This window comes from Lissotriton vulgaris, chromosome 3_1 (genome assembly GCF_964263255.1).
Source record: "Lissotriton vulgaris chromosome 3_1, aLisVul1.2, whole genome shotgun sequence".
Taxonomy (NCBI): Eukaryota; Metazoa; Chordata; class Amphibia; order Caudata; family Salamandridae; genus Lissotriton; species Lissotriton vulgaris.
In genome coordinates, this window is record NC_141689.1 from 2,106,447,802 (window position 1) to 2,106,465,082 (window position 17,281).

Sequence of the window (17,281 nt, forward strand, 5' to 3'; positions counted from 1 at the left end):
CCTGTTGGCACCCGACAACGCCTGGTTCCTCGCCGGTCACTGGCTAGTGACTGTGAACATTGTCCCCTCTGCTTTCAGGTCTTCACCACTTCAGATCCACCCTTGGATCCACCGGAACTCTTCACATCAGGTCGCCTACAGCAGCAACACTCCATCAACGCTCCATCTGAACTCCTGCAGAATCCCGACACACTTTGGCTCCACTGCACCGCTTCCTGTGGGTGAGGTAACGCTGGCACTCCGGTTCTGTTCTGTGGTTCTAACCACAGGTCCTTATATTCTTGTTCTCCAGTATTGGGGTGTCTTTCATAGATTCACATGCTTGAATATTCCCCGTCGTCGGAGTGGGAGTCCCACGGTAAATAAAATAGCAATAAATACTAAATATATATATAATATATAATAAATATATAAAGTACATAATAAGGATAAACCCAAAATATGCATAGAAGCAGCATAGGGCACCTAACCAAAAAATTCTACATAGGAATGCATGGGAATATAAAAATTCCAATGCAGCCTATCCTTGTCATTATGTTAGTCCAAACTGCAGCCAATCAGGCGCCAGCAGCCCTCTAGAACCTTCTCCTCAGAGCTCAAGCCCTCAGATTTTCTACCGCACGTCGTGTGTAAGGGAGTCTCCCTGAGCTCTGCTCAGTTTTTCTTCTCTTCAAGTGTTTTCCAGTTCTCTACAATGTCTTCAAGTAAGAAGTCTCTCTTCAGAGCTTGCTCATCCTGTGGAAAGCTAAGATTATTTCATGACGACCCTCACAGTAAGTGTATCTACTGCCTGTACCCTGACCATGAAGTGGGAAGCTGTAAGCTCTGTAGAAAATTCTCAGAAAAAACTCTTAAGGATAGAGAGGGCCGCTTACTAGTTTGGCTTCAAAGGCTGAAGGATAAAGACAATATACTTTCTGATGCTGAAAGTCTCGTGTCAGGCCACTCTAAAGCAGCTTCTAAGCGTGGTAGTGTGCAGGAGGTGCCTTCCCCATTTCTAAAAAAGAGGAAAATATCCCTCGCTTTAACTCCTGCGGTGTCTTCACCTTTACCTACCACGTCTGGGCCCACGAGACATAGCTCTCAGGCTCCTTCTGCTTCGATTTCCAGTTTTTCTGTGAAGAAAACTGATTTTCCGTCGACGACGGTAGTTTCAACTCCGTCGACGAGAATGGCTGTCTCTGGATCAAAGTCGACGACGACAGTCACGACGACGCTGGCCTCTGGATCATCGTCCGCTTCGGCGTCGACGTCTTCGTCGTCGATGAGAGTTGTTCTCAGTTCAAAGACTGTGTCTTCTTTAATTCCGATTTCATCTTCGTCGACGAAGAGGGTTCACTCGTCGACAGCCCGTTCGTCGTCGACGAAAGGATCGAAGACTGTGGGTTCGTCTATGCCCTCGACGACGAGTGTACCGTCGACGGCTTTCCCGTCGACGAGAGAGTCTGCTTCATCTGTCCCGTCGACGACCGCTCTGTCGACGACCGCTCCGTCGACGACCGCTCCGTTGACGACCGCTCCGTCGACGAAGACCTTAAAATTGAAGGTGACGACGACGATGTCCATGAAGATTACTCCGTCGACGATCTCCTCGTTGACGACGACATCAAAATCAGTTCCCTCAAAGAAGACGACTGATATCATGCCGTCGACGCGTGCGCAGGACACAGTTTCCACGCCAGCCTCTTCATTTGCTTCAATGCCTTTATTGCCTCTACAGTCCAGCAAATCAGACCAGTTCGGGACTTTCACAGGAGGAGAAATGGTTAATCCTCCCTCTCCTTTGTTTGCTACTGATTCAGATCAGGAGTCTGATGACCAAGCTCAAAGTCTTTCGGACTTGAACATAAAGTGCCAAGACTTCAGTAACGATGAAGAGGAACAGTATGTCCAACATCAAGCAACTCACTCTCAAGTACCAGCTGCGATGTTGCCTATATCAATGATATCGAACCTCCAAAGTATGTTGGAGGATTACAATCGGCGATTCCCACCATCTCCACAGGTTGCTGCTGTCCCATCGGTGTTGAACCCAGTTACAGAGCCGACACTGGCTCCTTCACACCCAGCGCCGCCTGTTACTGTTCATAGAAGCACATCAGTTCGAGTTCATACAACAATTTATCCAGATGATGATGATGACGAGAATCCTCCAGAGCGTGAGGATGGAGAAGTTTCAGATGTGGATGGTGATGGTGGTGAACATTTAGCGGAGTGGGATGACTATCGTGCTCAGACACCATCCCCTTCTCAGGTGCCGCCAGAGGATTCTCCTCCAGTGGATATTGCAGGCTTCCACCAATTAATGGACAGGGCGGAGCAACGGTTCAAATTACCACGAGTCCAGAGAGAGGAAGATTGCTTCCTTTATGATTTCAAGAACCAACCATTTAAACAGATACACACAGTCCCGATTATAGATTTAATCTGGGCCGAAGGGGTCAAATTAATGAAGACGCCTAACTCTTTACCAGCACAACTACCAAGGTTGGAAAAGAAATATAAGGCGCCGGTGGGATCTCCGGCATGCCTTACAGGTCAACCTAAGCCCGATTCTGTCGTTACGCAGGCAGCTCAGAGAGGTTCTAAGAATCCAGCGTCTACTATCACCGCTCCTCCAGACCGAGAGGGCCGTCGCCTAGATGCAATTGGGCGTATGTTTTCCTCCATGTCCTCGACAACGGTTCGAGTAGCTCACGCTATGGCTATCTTAGGCCGTTATGACCGTCAGGCTTGGGCAGATATGTCCGCCTATGTGGCATTACTTCCGGATGCTTCCAAGGCAGAAGCGCAGAAGATTCTGCAAGAAGGAGAAAGAACTTCAGAGGAACTCATTGATTGTGCAGTGGATGTGGCCTGCACTGGTTTTCGCCAACTCGCTGGAGCGGCCGTCCTACGTCGACAAGGTTGGCTACGCTCAACTTCGTTTCGACAGGAAGTTCAGACAAGGATTCTGGATATGCCATATGACGGCGAGTCACTATTTGGAGCGCATATTGATGAAGCGCTGCAATCCATAAAAAAGGGCACGGACACTGCACGTGCCTTGGGTACCCTTCAATTTAAGAAGCAGCCCTTTCGGGGTGCTCGAGGACGTGGCACTACATCCACTTTTCGTGGAGGAAGCAGTCAGTATCGGTCCTATAACCAAGGTAACCAACGTTTCACCGGAAATCGTCAACAGTCTTCCCATCAGCAACCTGCCAGAAACTATCGAGGAAAGGCCACTTTCAGGGGAACTTCCAACAAACGTCAATGACTTGTCTGTCGAACTGAGAATTGGAGGCGAATCTCTCTGTTTGGTTCTCAATGGTCCTCCATTACAACGTACCGTTGGGTACTCGACATTGTGAAAAAAGGCCATGCATTGGAATTTGTCGAGGTACCTCCTCCAACGCCACCTTCCAGACCTCCACCTCCGCACCTCAAGGAACTATTTCATCAAGTTCACCTTCTCATTCAGAAAGGTGCGGTGGAAGTAGTACCAAAGTCTCAGAGAGGGAAGGGGTTTTATTCCCGTTTTTTCCTTATCGTCAAGATAAACGGAGAATGGAGACCCATATTGGACTTGAGAGCACTCAATCACTATCTCAAGGATCAGACCTTCCGTATGCTAACGCTTACAGAAATCTTGCGCTTACTCTCTGTCGGAGATTTCATGACGACCATCGATCTCCGAGACGCTTACTTCCATGTCCCAATACTCGCAGGTCATCGAAAGTTCCTGCGCTTCAAGGTGGGGCACCTTCATTTCCAATTCAGGGTACTTCCATTTGGCCTCCGGTTGGCCCCCCGAGTCTTTACAAAAATGTTGGCTCCGGTCATGGCTTTTCTTCGTCTCCAAGGCATCCAGATATTCCCATATCTCGACGACTGCCTCCTGAAATCGCAATCCCGCTCACAACTCCAGCACTATACTTCCATTTGTCAGACAGTATTTCGTTCCTTGGGTCTGTCCATCAACCTGGAGAAATCTCAATTGCAGCCAATAACTTGCAAGGATTTCCTAGGAGCAACGCTGGACACCAAACTAGCAAAGGCGTTTGTCTCCCGGGAACGTCAGCAAAGGATTCTACGGTTAGTTTCACTACTTCTGGCAAAGAGGTGCACTTCAGTCCGTTTGTTGAAGTCCTTTCTAGGGATGGCTTTGTCGTGCATCGCTCTTGTCCCTCATTGCAGACTACGAGCACGACCTATTCAACAGGCACTGGACAAACAGTGGCGTCAAGTCACCGGTTCCTTCAACGATCAGGTTACCATCACCATTCCCATGAAGAAAGCGCTCGGATGGTGGGCACAACCACATCGGCTTGCGGCAGGCACGTCCTTTCTGTTCAACACCCCGGATCTGACATTAACGACGGACGCATCGCTGGAGGGTTGGGGAGCTCACCTCCAGGACCTTTCCGTCAAGGGGAAATGGACTCTGCACCAGAAGACCTGGCACATCAACAAATTGGAGCTCATGGCTATCTTTTTGGCCCTGAAATCATTTCAACCAGTGCTGCAAGGGGAGTCGGTTCTCATACAGACAGACAACACAACCTGCATGCATTACATAAACAAGCAGGGCGGAACGAAGTCTCCGGTGTTATCCCGCCTGGCAGAGGCGATTTGGGGCTGGTCCATCAATCATCAAATCACAATCACCGCAGTTCATCTTCCGGGGTTGTCCAACCTTCTGGCGGATTCCCTAAGCAGATCCCGATCATCCAACCACGAGTGGGAACTTCACCAGCCAACACTCGATATGGTCTTTCGTCGTTGGGGATTCCCGGAAATCGACCTCTTCGCAGCTCCAGAGAACCGCAAATGCCCCGCTTACGCAAGTTGGCATCCCCACAAAGGATCCCAAGGCAATGCCCTTTTGATGGATTGGTCGAATCTCTTCGCCTACGCCTTTCCTCCGATCCCTCTGGTGCCACGAGTACTTTGGAAGATTTGGAGAGAACCCTGCCACATCCTTCTAATTGCTCCCAGATGGCCACGACAGGCGTGGTTCTCGGAGCTGCTCCTCCTGTCTCAATGCAAACCCATTCTTCTTCATCCTCGAATGGATCTTCTCTCCATGGACAGGGGTCAAATCTACCATCCAGACCCCTCTTCTCTGAGCTTGTCAGCCTGGAACCTGAACACTGTGAATTTGCACATTTAACCATCCCTCAGGAGTGTCGTGACATCCTTGCTCAGGCCAGGGCTCCATCAACTATAAAGACCTATAAGTTGAAATGGAAACGCTTTTGCCACTGGTGTGCTGACGCCGGAGTACATCCTTTGCGTGTCACGCCCGCTGAGCTCCTCCCTTTCTTTTTCCAACTGGCTCAGTCGGGTTTGTCTCATGCTACTTTAAGAGTTTTTCTGGCGGCAATATCACGCTTCCGCCATGATGGCTCCGCCTCCCTATATTCATCCAGGTTAATACGTCAATTTTTCAAGGGACTTCTTCGAACTTTTCCTCCAGTTCGGCGTCCTCCTCCCGAGTGGCGCCTCAATATTGTCCTATCACAATTAATGACTGCACCTTTTGAACCAATCCATAAAGCAGACCTCAAGTATGTCACCTGGAAGGTCGCGCTTCTTCTTGCTTTGACGTCTTCACGTCGAGTGAGTGATATGCATGCATTCACGATCAAACCACCATTTCTACAGTTTAAACCGGATTCTGTGCTCTTACGCACTAACCCTACTTTTCTTCCAAAAGTGCCTTCAGACTTCCATATTAATGAGCCTGTTATACTGAAGTCTTTCTTTGCTAACCCGCAATCTCCTGCGGAACAACGCTTGCACTCTTTGGACATTAGACGAGGTTTAAAGTTCTACATCAGCAGAACAGCCCAGTTCCGAAAATCGGATCAGCTCTTTGTAGCCTATGGCCGCTTTCAAAAAGGGCGACCAGTCACCAAACCTACAGTAGCCCGCTGGGTGGCTTCGGCGATTGCTTTCTGCCATCAGAAGGCGGGAAAGCCTTTACAGACTGCAGTACGGGCCCACTCTACCAGGTCTATGGCCTCTTCGACTGCACTCTTTGCCGGAGTCCCATTGCATCAGATTTGCAGAGCAGCCACATGGTCCAGCAGGCACACGTTCACAAAGCACTACAATCTGGGTGCCATGGCTGAAGGAGATACCGCAGTTGGACAAGCTGTGCTCCGTAATCTTTTTCAATAAGGTGAGCCTCTATTCTACCTTCCTCCTAATAGTTTCCAGTTTATTCATGTCTTCTTTATGTATACATATATTTGTATAACTTCTATGGCACGGGTCATTACACCTGTTGATACCAACCTTTTGCTTATACATTGCATTCTGGAAACTTTGTGTTAGGATACGGACTGCTAACTATTCTATATTCAAGCATGTGAATCTATGAAAGACACCCCAATACTGGAGAAGAACAATTGTTACTTACCTGTAAACAGGTGGTTCTCCAGTATTGGTGTCTTTCATAGATTCACATGAGACCCTCCCTCCTCCCCTCAGAGGCTCTCTTCTCCTCATAGACTCTGTGGTCACTCTTGTGCTACGAAAATCTGAGGGCTTGAGCTCTGAGGAGAAGGTTCTAGAGGGCTGCTGGCGCCTGATTGGCTGCAGTTTGGACTAACATAATGACAAGGATAGGCTGCATTGGAATTTTTATATTCCCATGCATTCCTATGTAGAATTTTTTGGTTAGGTGCCCTATGCTTCTTCTATGCATATTTTGGGTTTATCCTTATTATGTACTTTATATATTTATTATATATTATATATATATTTAGTATTTATTGCTATTTTATTTACCGTGGGACTCCCACTCCGACGACCGGGAATATTCAAGCATGTGAATCTATGAAAGACACCAATACTGGAGAACCACCTGTTTACAGGTAAGTAACAATTGTTCTTCTCTGCTGCAGGATTTTTTCCCTGAGAGTGGTTCCCATGTTTTCTTTGGGACGTTTCTTACCCTAAGTGGAGTACTTGTAGCTATTGAATAGCTCTGACCTACACTGGGAGTGTGTGTACTCCCCTTGCGTGTTCCTCGCCTTTCCTGGGTTACTGTATACCGCTGGTGGTTTCTTTGCTCTTGCCTGGGTGTAGCTTGCGCCTCTCCAGGTTACGTCCTTTTCAGTATCTGCTGCATCACTGGATCAGCTTTGGCATGCCGCCTACGGCGTTGTGCTGTGGTGTTTCCACCCTTTTTTGTCCAGCATTTTGGCCTGGTCCTCTGTCTGCTGTTCCTGGGGGGATTGGATTTCCTGCTTTTTTCCTGTGTTCTGGTGGACGGCCTTGTTCGTCCTACGTAATTCTCCTCCTCTCTTCTGGCTGGTCCCACTTCTTTTCGTGGGTCGGTTTTGTCTGGAACGGCCTCCTTTTAAGGGTTGTTCTGGATTTCCCTGACCTTTGCCTTCGTCTTATGCTCGGCTTGGTTTGGGTGCTCGGCTTCATGGTACTTGCCAGCTACCGGCTGTGCAAGCCTGCTCTTTGGTCCACAGCTGGGGACCTTGGAGTGAGCCTTTGTGCTCTTGCCTTTTGTTCTGCTGGAGCCTTGCGATACTGCGTCTGTCTAATCTCGGCTGCCTTTCTTGACTGTGGAACCGTTCCTGCCTTGCCCGCTGACTCGAGGCTAAGGCCGGTTTAGCTGTCCCCTTCACTTGTGTGTTCTTCTGTGGAGGGCCTTGCCCCATTTCTACCTCTTTTCCTTAGAGTTTGGGGTAACTCTTTCTTCCTCTGTACTCCTCTGCCGTTGTCTGTCCCTCCAGGGGGTTTCAGGTGGAGGTTCTGGTACCTTGGATGGATTGGGGGTGTCCTGGCCTTCCCTCGCCTCGTCCTTGCTTCCTTCTGGTTGGAGGGGGCTGGGCCACTTTCTTGACCCCATTGCACATCCCCTGCTGGGGCTCTGTTTTTCCTGCTGGGAGGCTCTCTTGCAGGCCCTCCTCCCTTCTGGGTATGGCTAGGGTATCTATTCTACGTTAAGGAATCGGCGGCTAGTAGTCTCTATCAGATGTACAAGTTACTTACCTTCTGTAACGATGTATCTGATAGAGACAATTCTAGCCGCAGATTCGTTCAAGACCCACTCTTCCGCCCCGTTCTGCGAGGACCTTAAGCTTGGTTTTCTGCACTATCCTCCCTCCGGGTGGCTTGTCTTCTGTGAGGGTCCTCTTCCTTTCCTCTGTGACAGGATGTTTCGACCTGTTTAATTGTTCCTCCCCTTCCTTGCTGGTACAAGGTTTGTTGGTTCATGTGTACTTCTGCATCCCTCCACCCTGGTTTATTTCTGGTGTGGGGGTCTATTTGTACTCTTCTTCCCTTTTAATTGCTGGGGGTTTCTTATTCCTTTGCAGTCCTCTGAGTTGGGGTCTTTTGGCTGTACCTTAGCCTTTAGCTCCTTTTAGGGGATACGACCCTTCTTGGTGGTGGTGTCTTGAGGTAATTTGCTGTTACTCATCTGTTCTGGGCTTGTTGTCCTTCACTGTTGTGGATTGTGGTTGCAGGCTCTCGATCATATGCTATAACGTGTTTCACATATTTTTCTGCCTCCAAGGAGGCTGTCGCCTTAGCTTTGCAAGGTTGCTCCTCAGAGTGGTGCTCTGCTCTTTCGCTGCTATGGCTTTCTGTACCTTAGTGCATGGCACTTTTCCAACTGGTGCTGTTTCTCACCTTTCGTTCCTCCCTTTTCTGTTTTCACTGTTTTTCGCACACTGTTCCCATACTTTCCACAGTTTCGTTTGTGATGGCTCTGCGTTGTGGCACGGAAAATTTCTCCGAAGAAAACTGACATCAGTGCACCGGGGTGGGGCTTATTTGACCTCGCTGACGTGACGTCCGCAGACGACGTCAGGGCTGAGTCACGTGGTACCGCCTCCGGCGCGCAGAGATGCTGTGGCAAAGAACATTTTCCAGATCCAGTCTTGCGCCTGAGGATAATTCTACGTTAAGGAATCTGCTGCTAGAATCTTCTCTACCAGATACATCGTTACCGAATGTAAGTAACTTGTACTACAGGAAAGTTTCCTTTCTTATCTAGGTGTTGGCTTTCTTTATTCTGGTTACATACACCAATTTACAAATTCAGTAGATGGTGAAAATGTTCATATATAATTGAATTAAAATGTACAGCATGAATTTTGTATTGTTTTTCCGATAGAAACCTCTAACAGCATATTCTGCAGCTTTAAACTATCCTCAGGTGCCTGACTAGAACCTGACAATTCTTCAGCAATGCTTCAGCATGCCAGTAGAAAGCGCTGCGTGTCTCTGCAATGACGCCATGCCACCCTGAATGCGACAGAGTAGAGCCCCAAATAGGCAACCGCCCTGTATGCTGACGCCAGAACCTTTCTTTCTGAAACCTTCACTTCAGAGCCAGAGCTGAACTCCCAACTTTTTCTTCCTTCCCCGACTCACAAAACTTTACACAATAAGCTCAGAAGCAAAATCCCCACCGAAAATGACAAGATTCAACCCGTGCAGAAATTGCAGGAAGTAAATATTGGTTACGGACCAAAAGAGGTCCTTACTTAGTCTCCGGGCACAGCTCTTAAGTCATGCAACTAGTGTGCCCTCAGATTTCAAAGCAAATCGGGATCGGTAAGCAAAGTTGTACTGCGCTGAGCACATGAAATAGTTGAAGCAGAGGTCCTGTTCCTGCAGTAAGTCACTGTCCCAGTCCTGCTAAAACTCAACATTTTGTTTGAAGAACGTTTAGACTCACGTGCAAGAATGCGAAGCGGGGCTTGACTCCATCCTACCAATCTGGATCTAGCGAGAAGGCACAATAGCATCATAAAAATTGTCTTTTAAGTCCGATCCGATCCTGTTGTTGGTCCTGGCATGCCTCACGTTCTTCTGGCCATTGTCTACCTCGCAGCAGAGGTCTTTGCTGGACTGCAGCTTTTGGGTGTTTTTCAGCTCCCTCTGCCACACATTTGGGCTCCACAGACCCCAGTTGTTTCCTGCATAGCACTGGCTTCTGCGCTGGCACCAAGGTCCACGTTGGTACCAGGTATCAATAGCAAGCTTAGTAGTGCCGATTGATCTGGTTTCAGCCCAGATATTTGACCATGAAAATATAAGGGTCCAAATAAGCCCTATGCTGCACTGTGAAACTAAAGCACCACTATCGCCAGCGGATTCACGCTGTTTTAGGCTCCGATGCGTACCCAGTGAAAGAAGCATATGTCCCTCAACACATTGATGGTGAGATAGAAGGGATACAGATCACTCCCCTATCACATTGAGGATGTATTGTATGCAGGTTTACAAAATGCCTGTAGCAAACATTTTTAGCTTAAATTGACTTGTTTTAATAAAAAAATTAATTAGAGAGCTAAATCTGGACTATATAGTCTTTAGGGCGTTACACTTTTTTCCAGAAGGCTATCTTTTCTTTTTTTAAATAAACGTTTTTAGATACATTCATAGTTGAAATATTACTCTGGGACAATGCAGGTGGGCGTTTAACTTCAATTTAGATGGGTTGAATTAATCTTGTAATTTTCAGCCGGGATTTTGTTCCGTAGATGACTGCGTACATTTATGAAGTCATCGGAAGAACCACAGCATCGAAGTGGAGCGCCGTATCCTCGCAGGAGGGTGAAGAAATAAACTGGCATAAGCATGCAGGGCTCCCTACATGCTGCTCTTCTCCATCACTCTGGGGTCGCAAATAGTCACCGCGGAGCTGCATAGCGGCACCTAGTGGCATGCAGGAGCAGGGCTGAATTTGTTTCCGAATAGTTTGGTGCCTAGGGATACTGTAAAGGGGAGGAGTCTGAGGTTAGATAGTGTCCACCAGATAGAGCATTACCGCAGGTAAGTCACTTTTGTATTTGTTTAAATAATGTTAAAATAGGTGAATTGAGCTTTATTTGGCTTGTGTTCTTCTTGTAGATTATTCAGAGAAAGTTTACCACAATAACAAACGACTCAGTCAGTTTCCTTGGAGAGAATTTGCAACGAATTGGAACAAAGTTTAAAAGCTCTTTGGAAGTGATGATGATGTGCTCCGAATGTCCAACAGTCTTTGTGGATGCGGAAACGGTAAAATCTCCCTATTAGATTTCAGTATCTGTTCTTTGCATGAGAAAAAAACCTAACACTTAAACAGTATCCTTTGGCCAAGAATGGACACACAGTTGCTCCAGGTAGCATTGACTGAAAAATGCACGAATGTCTAAATCTTATAATGGACCTAACACATGAGAAACGGGGGAGATGGGTGTTGGGCTGAAGCATTATAGTACTTATGCAATTAAATTGGAAGCTTTGAGATCTCTTCTGTTTGCTATCTTGAACTCGAAATTTATAAAACATGGACACCTCATTTTGTTTTGACTGTGGCATTGTATTTTACAGCTTGTTTCATGTGGCTTACTGGAAACCCTGAAGTTCAGTGTTTTAGAGCTTCAAGAACACCTTGATACCTATAATACCAAGAGAGAATCAGCAGAGCAGGTAGGTCATTTGTGGTGTTCATTTATTTGCATTTTCGTGAGGTTCTTTCAATGAACTTACATATTCTGAAACACATATCCAAATTGAATGATCCTCAAAATATTTTTGGAAATAAATACCTGATATTAAACAAACCGTGGATGTCAAGGACTGTGTAAACTATTATGTTACCTGTGAGAAGTTGGCCTGATATATAATGTTCACTATTCTAGTGAGCACTTTGTATCAGTCCAAACAACCCTTATTGATGATTGGTTGTAAGTCAACCGTAGACCAGCTATCCTAGTAGCATGGACAAGAGCAGTCTTTAGGCTAAACTCTAGAGGGCATGTTAATCCAGCTGTTATACCATCACATAAACCCTTTGAACACCGAGTGAAAGGACACCACACAAGTTGTTATGAAAATAAAAGGATATTTATTTAGAACACAACAACCCTGGACTCTTTATGAGGACAGGGTGCTAAGCACAATACAAAACTCTTAAAGAAATACTGAAAGTCGCACAATTTACACAAATGCCCGAGGGGCACGAAAAACCATATACTACAAAAGTGGAATGCGAAATTACTAGCAGGTAAGTACTACTCTAATAGACTTTAGGATCGCTAGGACTTGACTACTGAACCTTCAGATTACTAGCAGGAGGCCTAGGGGGATCGGGTGCAGAGTGTGCACTCTCACGCGGGATGTGGGACAAAGTCTATGGATGCTAGATTTCGTAAAGTTAGTGTTATCGGATGAATTCGACTAGGTAGAGCTGAAAAGAAAAAGGATCTGGACCCTTGGATAGTGAGGCTATGCTGGAGCACCGAAATGCTGAGGTTACCTAGCCCAGGGGCTGCGGCTGCATAGGTCTGGAAAGACGTCGGGAATCCTCGTTGCAGTCTATGGAGCCTGAAAGAAGAAGTTTCTTGGCAGGCGACCAGTGAAGAGATTCGGAGGGATCCAAGCCCGGATCGATGATGGAGGATACCTGTAAGCAGAGGGGACCAAGTTCTGAATCACTAGCCAGTGATTAGATGGGCACCAGGATGGCACCGGATGGAGTCACCTCGACCAGGTGAGTGGGTGACGCTGGGCTCTGCAGTCTCACGGACCAGGAGGCGTTGTCGGCGACCAGGATGGAGGTGCGAGCTGTCCCACGAAGGAATCTGCTGTCGACGTCGCTGGACCCAGGATTGGGGCAACAAGTCTTGGCAAATGCAAGCCCACGCGGTGGACTCAAGATGGCGTCTGGAGTGGACCAGGAGGGTCCGGGGTGCTCCTCTGTTGGAGGGGAGCAAGGGCCAGTCTGGAGCAACCAGACCAGCGGTGTTGTCATCGTGGTGCGTCGTCAAGAGGGCCACAAGCCAGCAGGCAAGTAGCCGGACAACGCGGTGAGCAGCAAAGAGCAGAAGGGCTCCACGCAGATCTGGTGGATGCTGGGGGGCTGGACTTCGGTGCTGGAGCTGCTCAGGGTTAGGGCTTCTCGAACCCCAAAGCACTCACTCGAGGATCCCTCGGCGGTCGTGCTGGATAAGCGTCGTGCAGTTCTGAAGATGGCCGGTCCCTCGAGGTCTCGTCACACCCACGGATCTCAGTTGGCTGATGATGGAGGTAGATGTCGGAGGTGCCAGGGAAGCCGGGTCTCGTCGTGCTGGTCGGTCGGATTCCGGAGGAAGGACGTGCAGCAAACCGCAGTGTTCTTAGATGGTGCCTGCGGGTGCAGGGTGACTACTCCTTAGTCACAAGGGAGAAATCTTGAGAAGAAGTCTTGAAATCCTTTCGTAGAAAGTAGTTTCAGGATTCAAAGATGATCTAATTTGGGAAGGGGGCCTGCTCCTACCTTTACCCTAAGAAAAGGGGCTGGCACGCGTACGGTCCTGCCCATGTGTGCGACCAGGAGGGGGTGGTTACACCCCTCTCCTTTGTCCAGTCTCTCCCCAGCTCAGGGGCTGGTGTGCCCCTGGAACCAGTTTGAGCCGGCATATGCACAGTGAGCACCGGGGTGCCACTTGCAGTCACCTTCCTCTCAGCCCTGCCTACCTGGGATACACAAAACCCGGTCTAGGATGGTGCTAGCTCCGCCCCTGACGGGAAACCCTTTGTCCGAGCTCTCCTCGCTGGAAGGACTCCCAGCAGCAGGAGGTCAGACTTGTGTCTGTGGTGGCAGCATCCATTTTGTGATGCTGAGGCTCGAGTTAGCTTTAACCGGGGTTCACAGTTACATACATGTTGTGTCCCTCTAGAAGGGTGGAATGCTAACCCCGTCGCCAGAATTGGCGAGCGGTTAGTATTCCAATTCGTATGACACCTTACTCGACATGTTTTGATAAAGCGATACCAAAGTTGGCAAATAACCGCGAGGATTATAATGCACTTAATAGTATATGGTACGCGTTATCATGGAACAGCTATTAGGACTTGGTTCCGCAAGCTGCAAACGGGCTCAGCTCATGCCAGAGCACCATCTCACATAATTCCAAGCACTCTGCCTTCAGGATTGATAAGGCCTGCCATAGGAGTGACTGATAGGAATACATGTGTCCATTTTAGGGTTAGATATAGGAATACTATATCTAAAGCAAAGGGTGATTACACCACCTTGCCCCAGCTGTCGTGCAGCCAGTTGTGTCAGATTTGGATGGCCAGCCAGGGGTGGCATAATACATGCTGCAGCCCCTGGGTACACCTATGCCCTGGGTACCTAAGGTACACTGTACAGGGGCTGATAAGGTGACTCAGTATCCAATTAGATATGTACCTAAGGTACATGGAATCCATTTTACAGAGAGAGCAGTAGGCCTGGGGCCCTGAATAGCAGGGTCCAAGGTCAACTAAGTCGGAAAACCAGCAAAACACCAGGCAAAAAGTTGGGGGCAACCATAGTCAGATTTCCACCTTCCTACAACCTTTAAGCAATATACCTGCCCCCATCTTCAGATCGTCAAATGGGACTTGGGTCTCCCTCCTGTCACTTTACCATATTGTTGCAGTATGGTTTGTTTGCATCACAAAATAACGCTTTGTTCATCGAATTGTGCTTGTGCACACTCATAGTAAAATATAGTTTCTAAGTGCCAATTCTCTTGTAATGGCTTTTGTTTTTCTATTATTGAAGATGCACAAGTTTTTCCGTGGTTATTCGATTCCATTTCTAAGTTTTAAGTTTAATATGTATAGTAGCCTATCCTCATAATCTCCTAATAAGGAATATGCTTGGTAGTCTTTAAAATAGAACACCTTTGCTATGTTCTAGTTGTGAAGTATTTCTTTCCTTATCATGTCGCTATGAATTGAGTTAGAGAATCGTATTACTTTTTTGATATAATTTTCTTATTATAAGACATAAACCCACACTTAGCAAATGTCTAACTGGATTCATATTTATCACCGGCATATAAGCTTCCAGCAGAACAAAAATGAGTTCCACTTCCTGAATGAAATATCATTTTATTGCAAATTCTGCTGCCTACTTCTTCCTGAAGACTCCTAATGTTTGAATATCTGTGCAGGTGCCAAGCTGGTTCCAGAAAAACACATCTCCACATTTGTAATGACTTGGTGTTAGGTTGCGCTGCTGCAGCTCCAGCACAAACCCTTCCAACTATATAGATGTGGCACAGCTCCATGGAATGTGCCTCACTCCTTAATGTGTTTTCTTTTGACCTTTTATTGCACTCTTCAAAGGCAAGATTCATAAGTCTCTCGATTTTCTTTTATTGACCTGAAGAATTCACAATTGCTTGATAAAAGTGTGTGCTCTTAAAGAAAGAATGTCTCCTCCTTAAACCTCTGTGTTTAAACATTGCACTACCTGTAGCTAAGTATGTATACTGCCATTCACACTACATGCATGTGGTACTATAGGTTCAAGCTTGACATGGCTTTGTGTTATAGATGTGCTTAGATGCGCACAAAGTCAATAGAGACTGTTTTTCAGAAGCCCACATGAAAAAAAGAAATTCAAACCAACATCGCCTTCGAGAGGCAAGTGTCTTCATAAAAGAACCAGCTGGTGATAGATCTTCCTCTCATCACAAGAAGCATAACCACAAAAGATATAAGAGTAAGAGGTCTTCCTCCCCCTTGTGAATGAAATCTCCTGCTCCTTTATAAAAAGTGAGCTCCTCCTCCTGCAGCCAAGTCCATTGGTGTAAGAGGCTGGCTTAGTATATGGTGCACACTTATTTAAGTGATGCATCTTGCACTAATCCAGGCAACTCTTATGGTGATTTTAGTGGTATTTGATAACCATAGAAAGCTTTAAAAGTGGTAGCTGTGGAGAGCAGCCTTCAGGCTTATCTTGAAGGAGTGTTAAGCTGCTTGTTTTACCAGTTAAACGAAAAAGAACCGTCTAATTTTTATATAAAAATACTTCTATTTATTACACAACACTCTCTAACAAATTGGTATATCTCCTACCTGGAGATATAAACACAAATACGCAATAGTACCTCAATTGCAATTAGGTAAGTAGCATAAAATACAGTAGTCTCTAGGGGGAGACCAAAACCTATATCAAGAAAGTGGAATACAAACTTCAGGTGAGGCGGGGACTTATACCAGAAGACACTGAGGAGCCCAGGACACAAGGACCCACCCACGGTAAGTACCCAGGAACCCCACGGAGGCTGTGTGGAGAGTGAGAACACAGCTGCTTGCCTAATGGAAGTCAGTGGAGAAGTCACAGTTGCAGTTTTGCAGGAGGAGGACCCTGAAGAATTCCCTTGGAGAACGGGAAATTTGGAGAGCCACCCTGCCCAGGGCTGCCCTCGAGACCAGGTTACCTACACCAGGGAAGCCAGGTACAAAGGGGTGAAGAGACATCAGAAACCTCTGTAAACTACAAAGGAAGACTTGGATAAAAGGGCCTGTGGAGAAGAAGGTGAAGAAGTTGGTGGAACTCAAGGGTGGATTCTGGAAGAGAAGAACTGTCTACCTCTAGCAGCTCACCAAAAAAGAAGGCCCAAGGTGCTGAGGATGCGGTGAGGATGCTGTACTCGGCTGGAGGATATGGTGGAAGCTGGAGCTACTTGTAGCCCGAAGATCTCTGGAGTGCAGAGCCAACAAGCCTTGTAAATGGCAAGTCGATGCTGAGCACACAGGGGTTCAGTCCTATCGGTTCTGAAGAGGGATTCCGGCCTCAAATTGCAGAGAGGACTGGTCAGGCCTCGAGGGAGTTGCAGAACCACCACTTGTGTTGCTTGGCCTTTCAAGGTCCGTGGGACATCAGGAGCAGCAGACAAGTCAGCTTTGTTGTGGTACCTGCAGATGCTGGGGAGTGACTTCTTCACTCCAAGTGAGAATAATTCGGGTGTCCTTGATGCAAACAGGTCCTGTGAAAATCCTGGAAGAAGCACAGACAACGAAGAAGACATGCAGAACCGTGAGACCAGGAGCAGCAGGAGTTCTCCTTGATGCAGTCTCGGTTCCAGTCGAAGTCCAAGTGTCCAGACGGTTGAAGAGTCACATGGTTTCAGGCTTGAGTCTTATCCCATGGCAAATCTGAGGAACCACCCACAGGTAAGCCGTAAAGTACCCCAGGGAAAGGGTTGGAACGACTCAGGGGTCCCTCTCGGAGGAGAGGCTGGACAAAGAGAAGGATAATCCCATGTCCTTTTTCTAGTTTCGCACCACGCCGGAGCTGGAGCCAAAGGCTCCCTGAATTGGCCCAACTGAAGTATGCAAGGAAGCCACCAAATGTCCCCTTCAAACCAGTCTGGTGGTGCTGGTAAGCGTCCTTCTCCCTCCTCCCTCAGTCCAATACACTAAGTCCTTTCTGGGAGGCTGTCACACCACCCTGTGACAAGAAACTTATTGTTCTACCTTCCCCTGCTCGAGCTTGGCCTAGCAGCAA

General features: G+C 47.5%; 1 protein-coding gene across 11 annotated transcripts in view; it reads left to right on the plus strand.

Moving 5' to 3' along the window:
• FRYL (FRY like transcription coactivator) overlaps positions 1–17,281 on the plus strand; it is a 2,483,143-nt gene that overhangs the window by 2,302,574 nt on the left and 163,288 nt on the right. For all 11 annotated transcript variants that reach the window (XM_086962669.1, XM_086962670.1, XM_086962671.1 and 8 more), the window contains 2 exons: positions 10,876–11,025; positions 11,341–11,439. In XM_086962669.1, the coding sequence (XP_086818795.1) occupies positions 10,876–11,025; positions 11,341–11,439 (249 nt within the window). The remainder of the gene's footprint in view (positions 1–10,875; positions 11,026–11,340; positions 11,440–17,281) is intronic.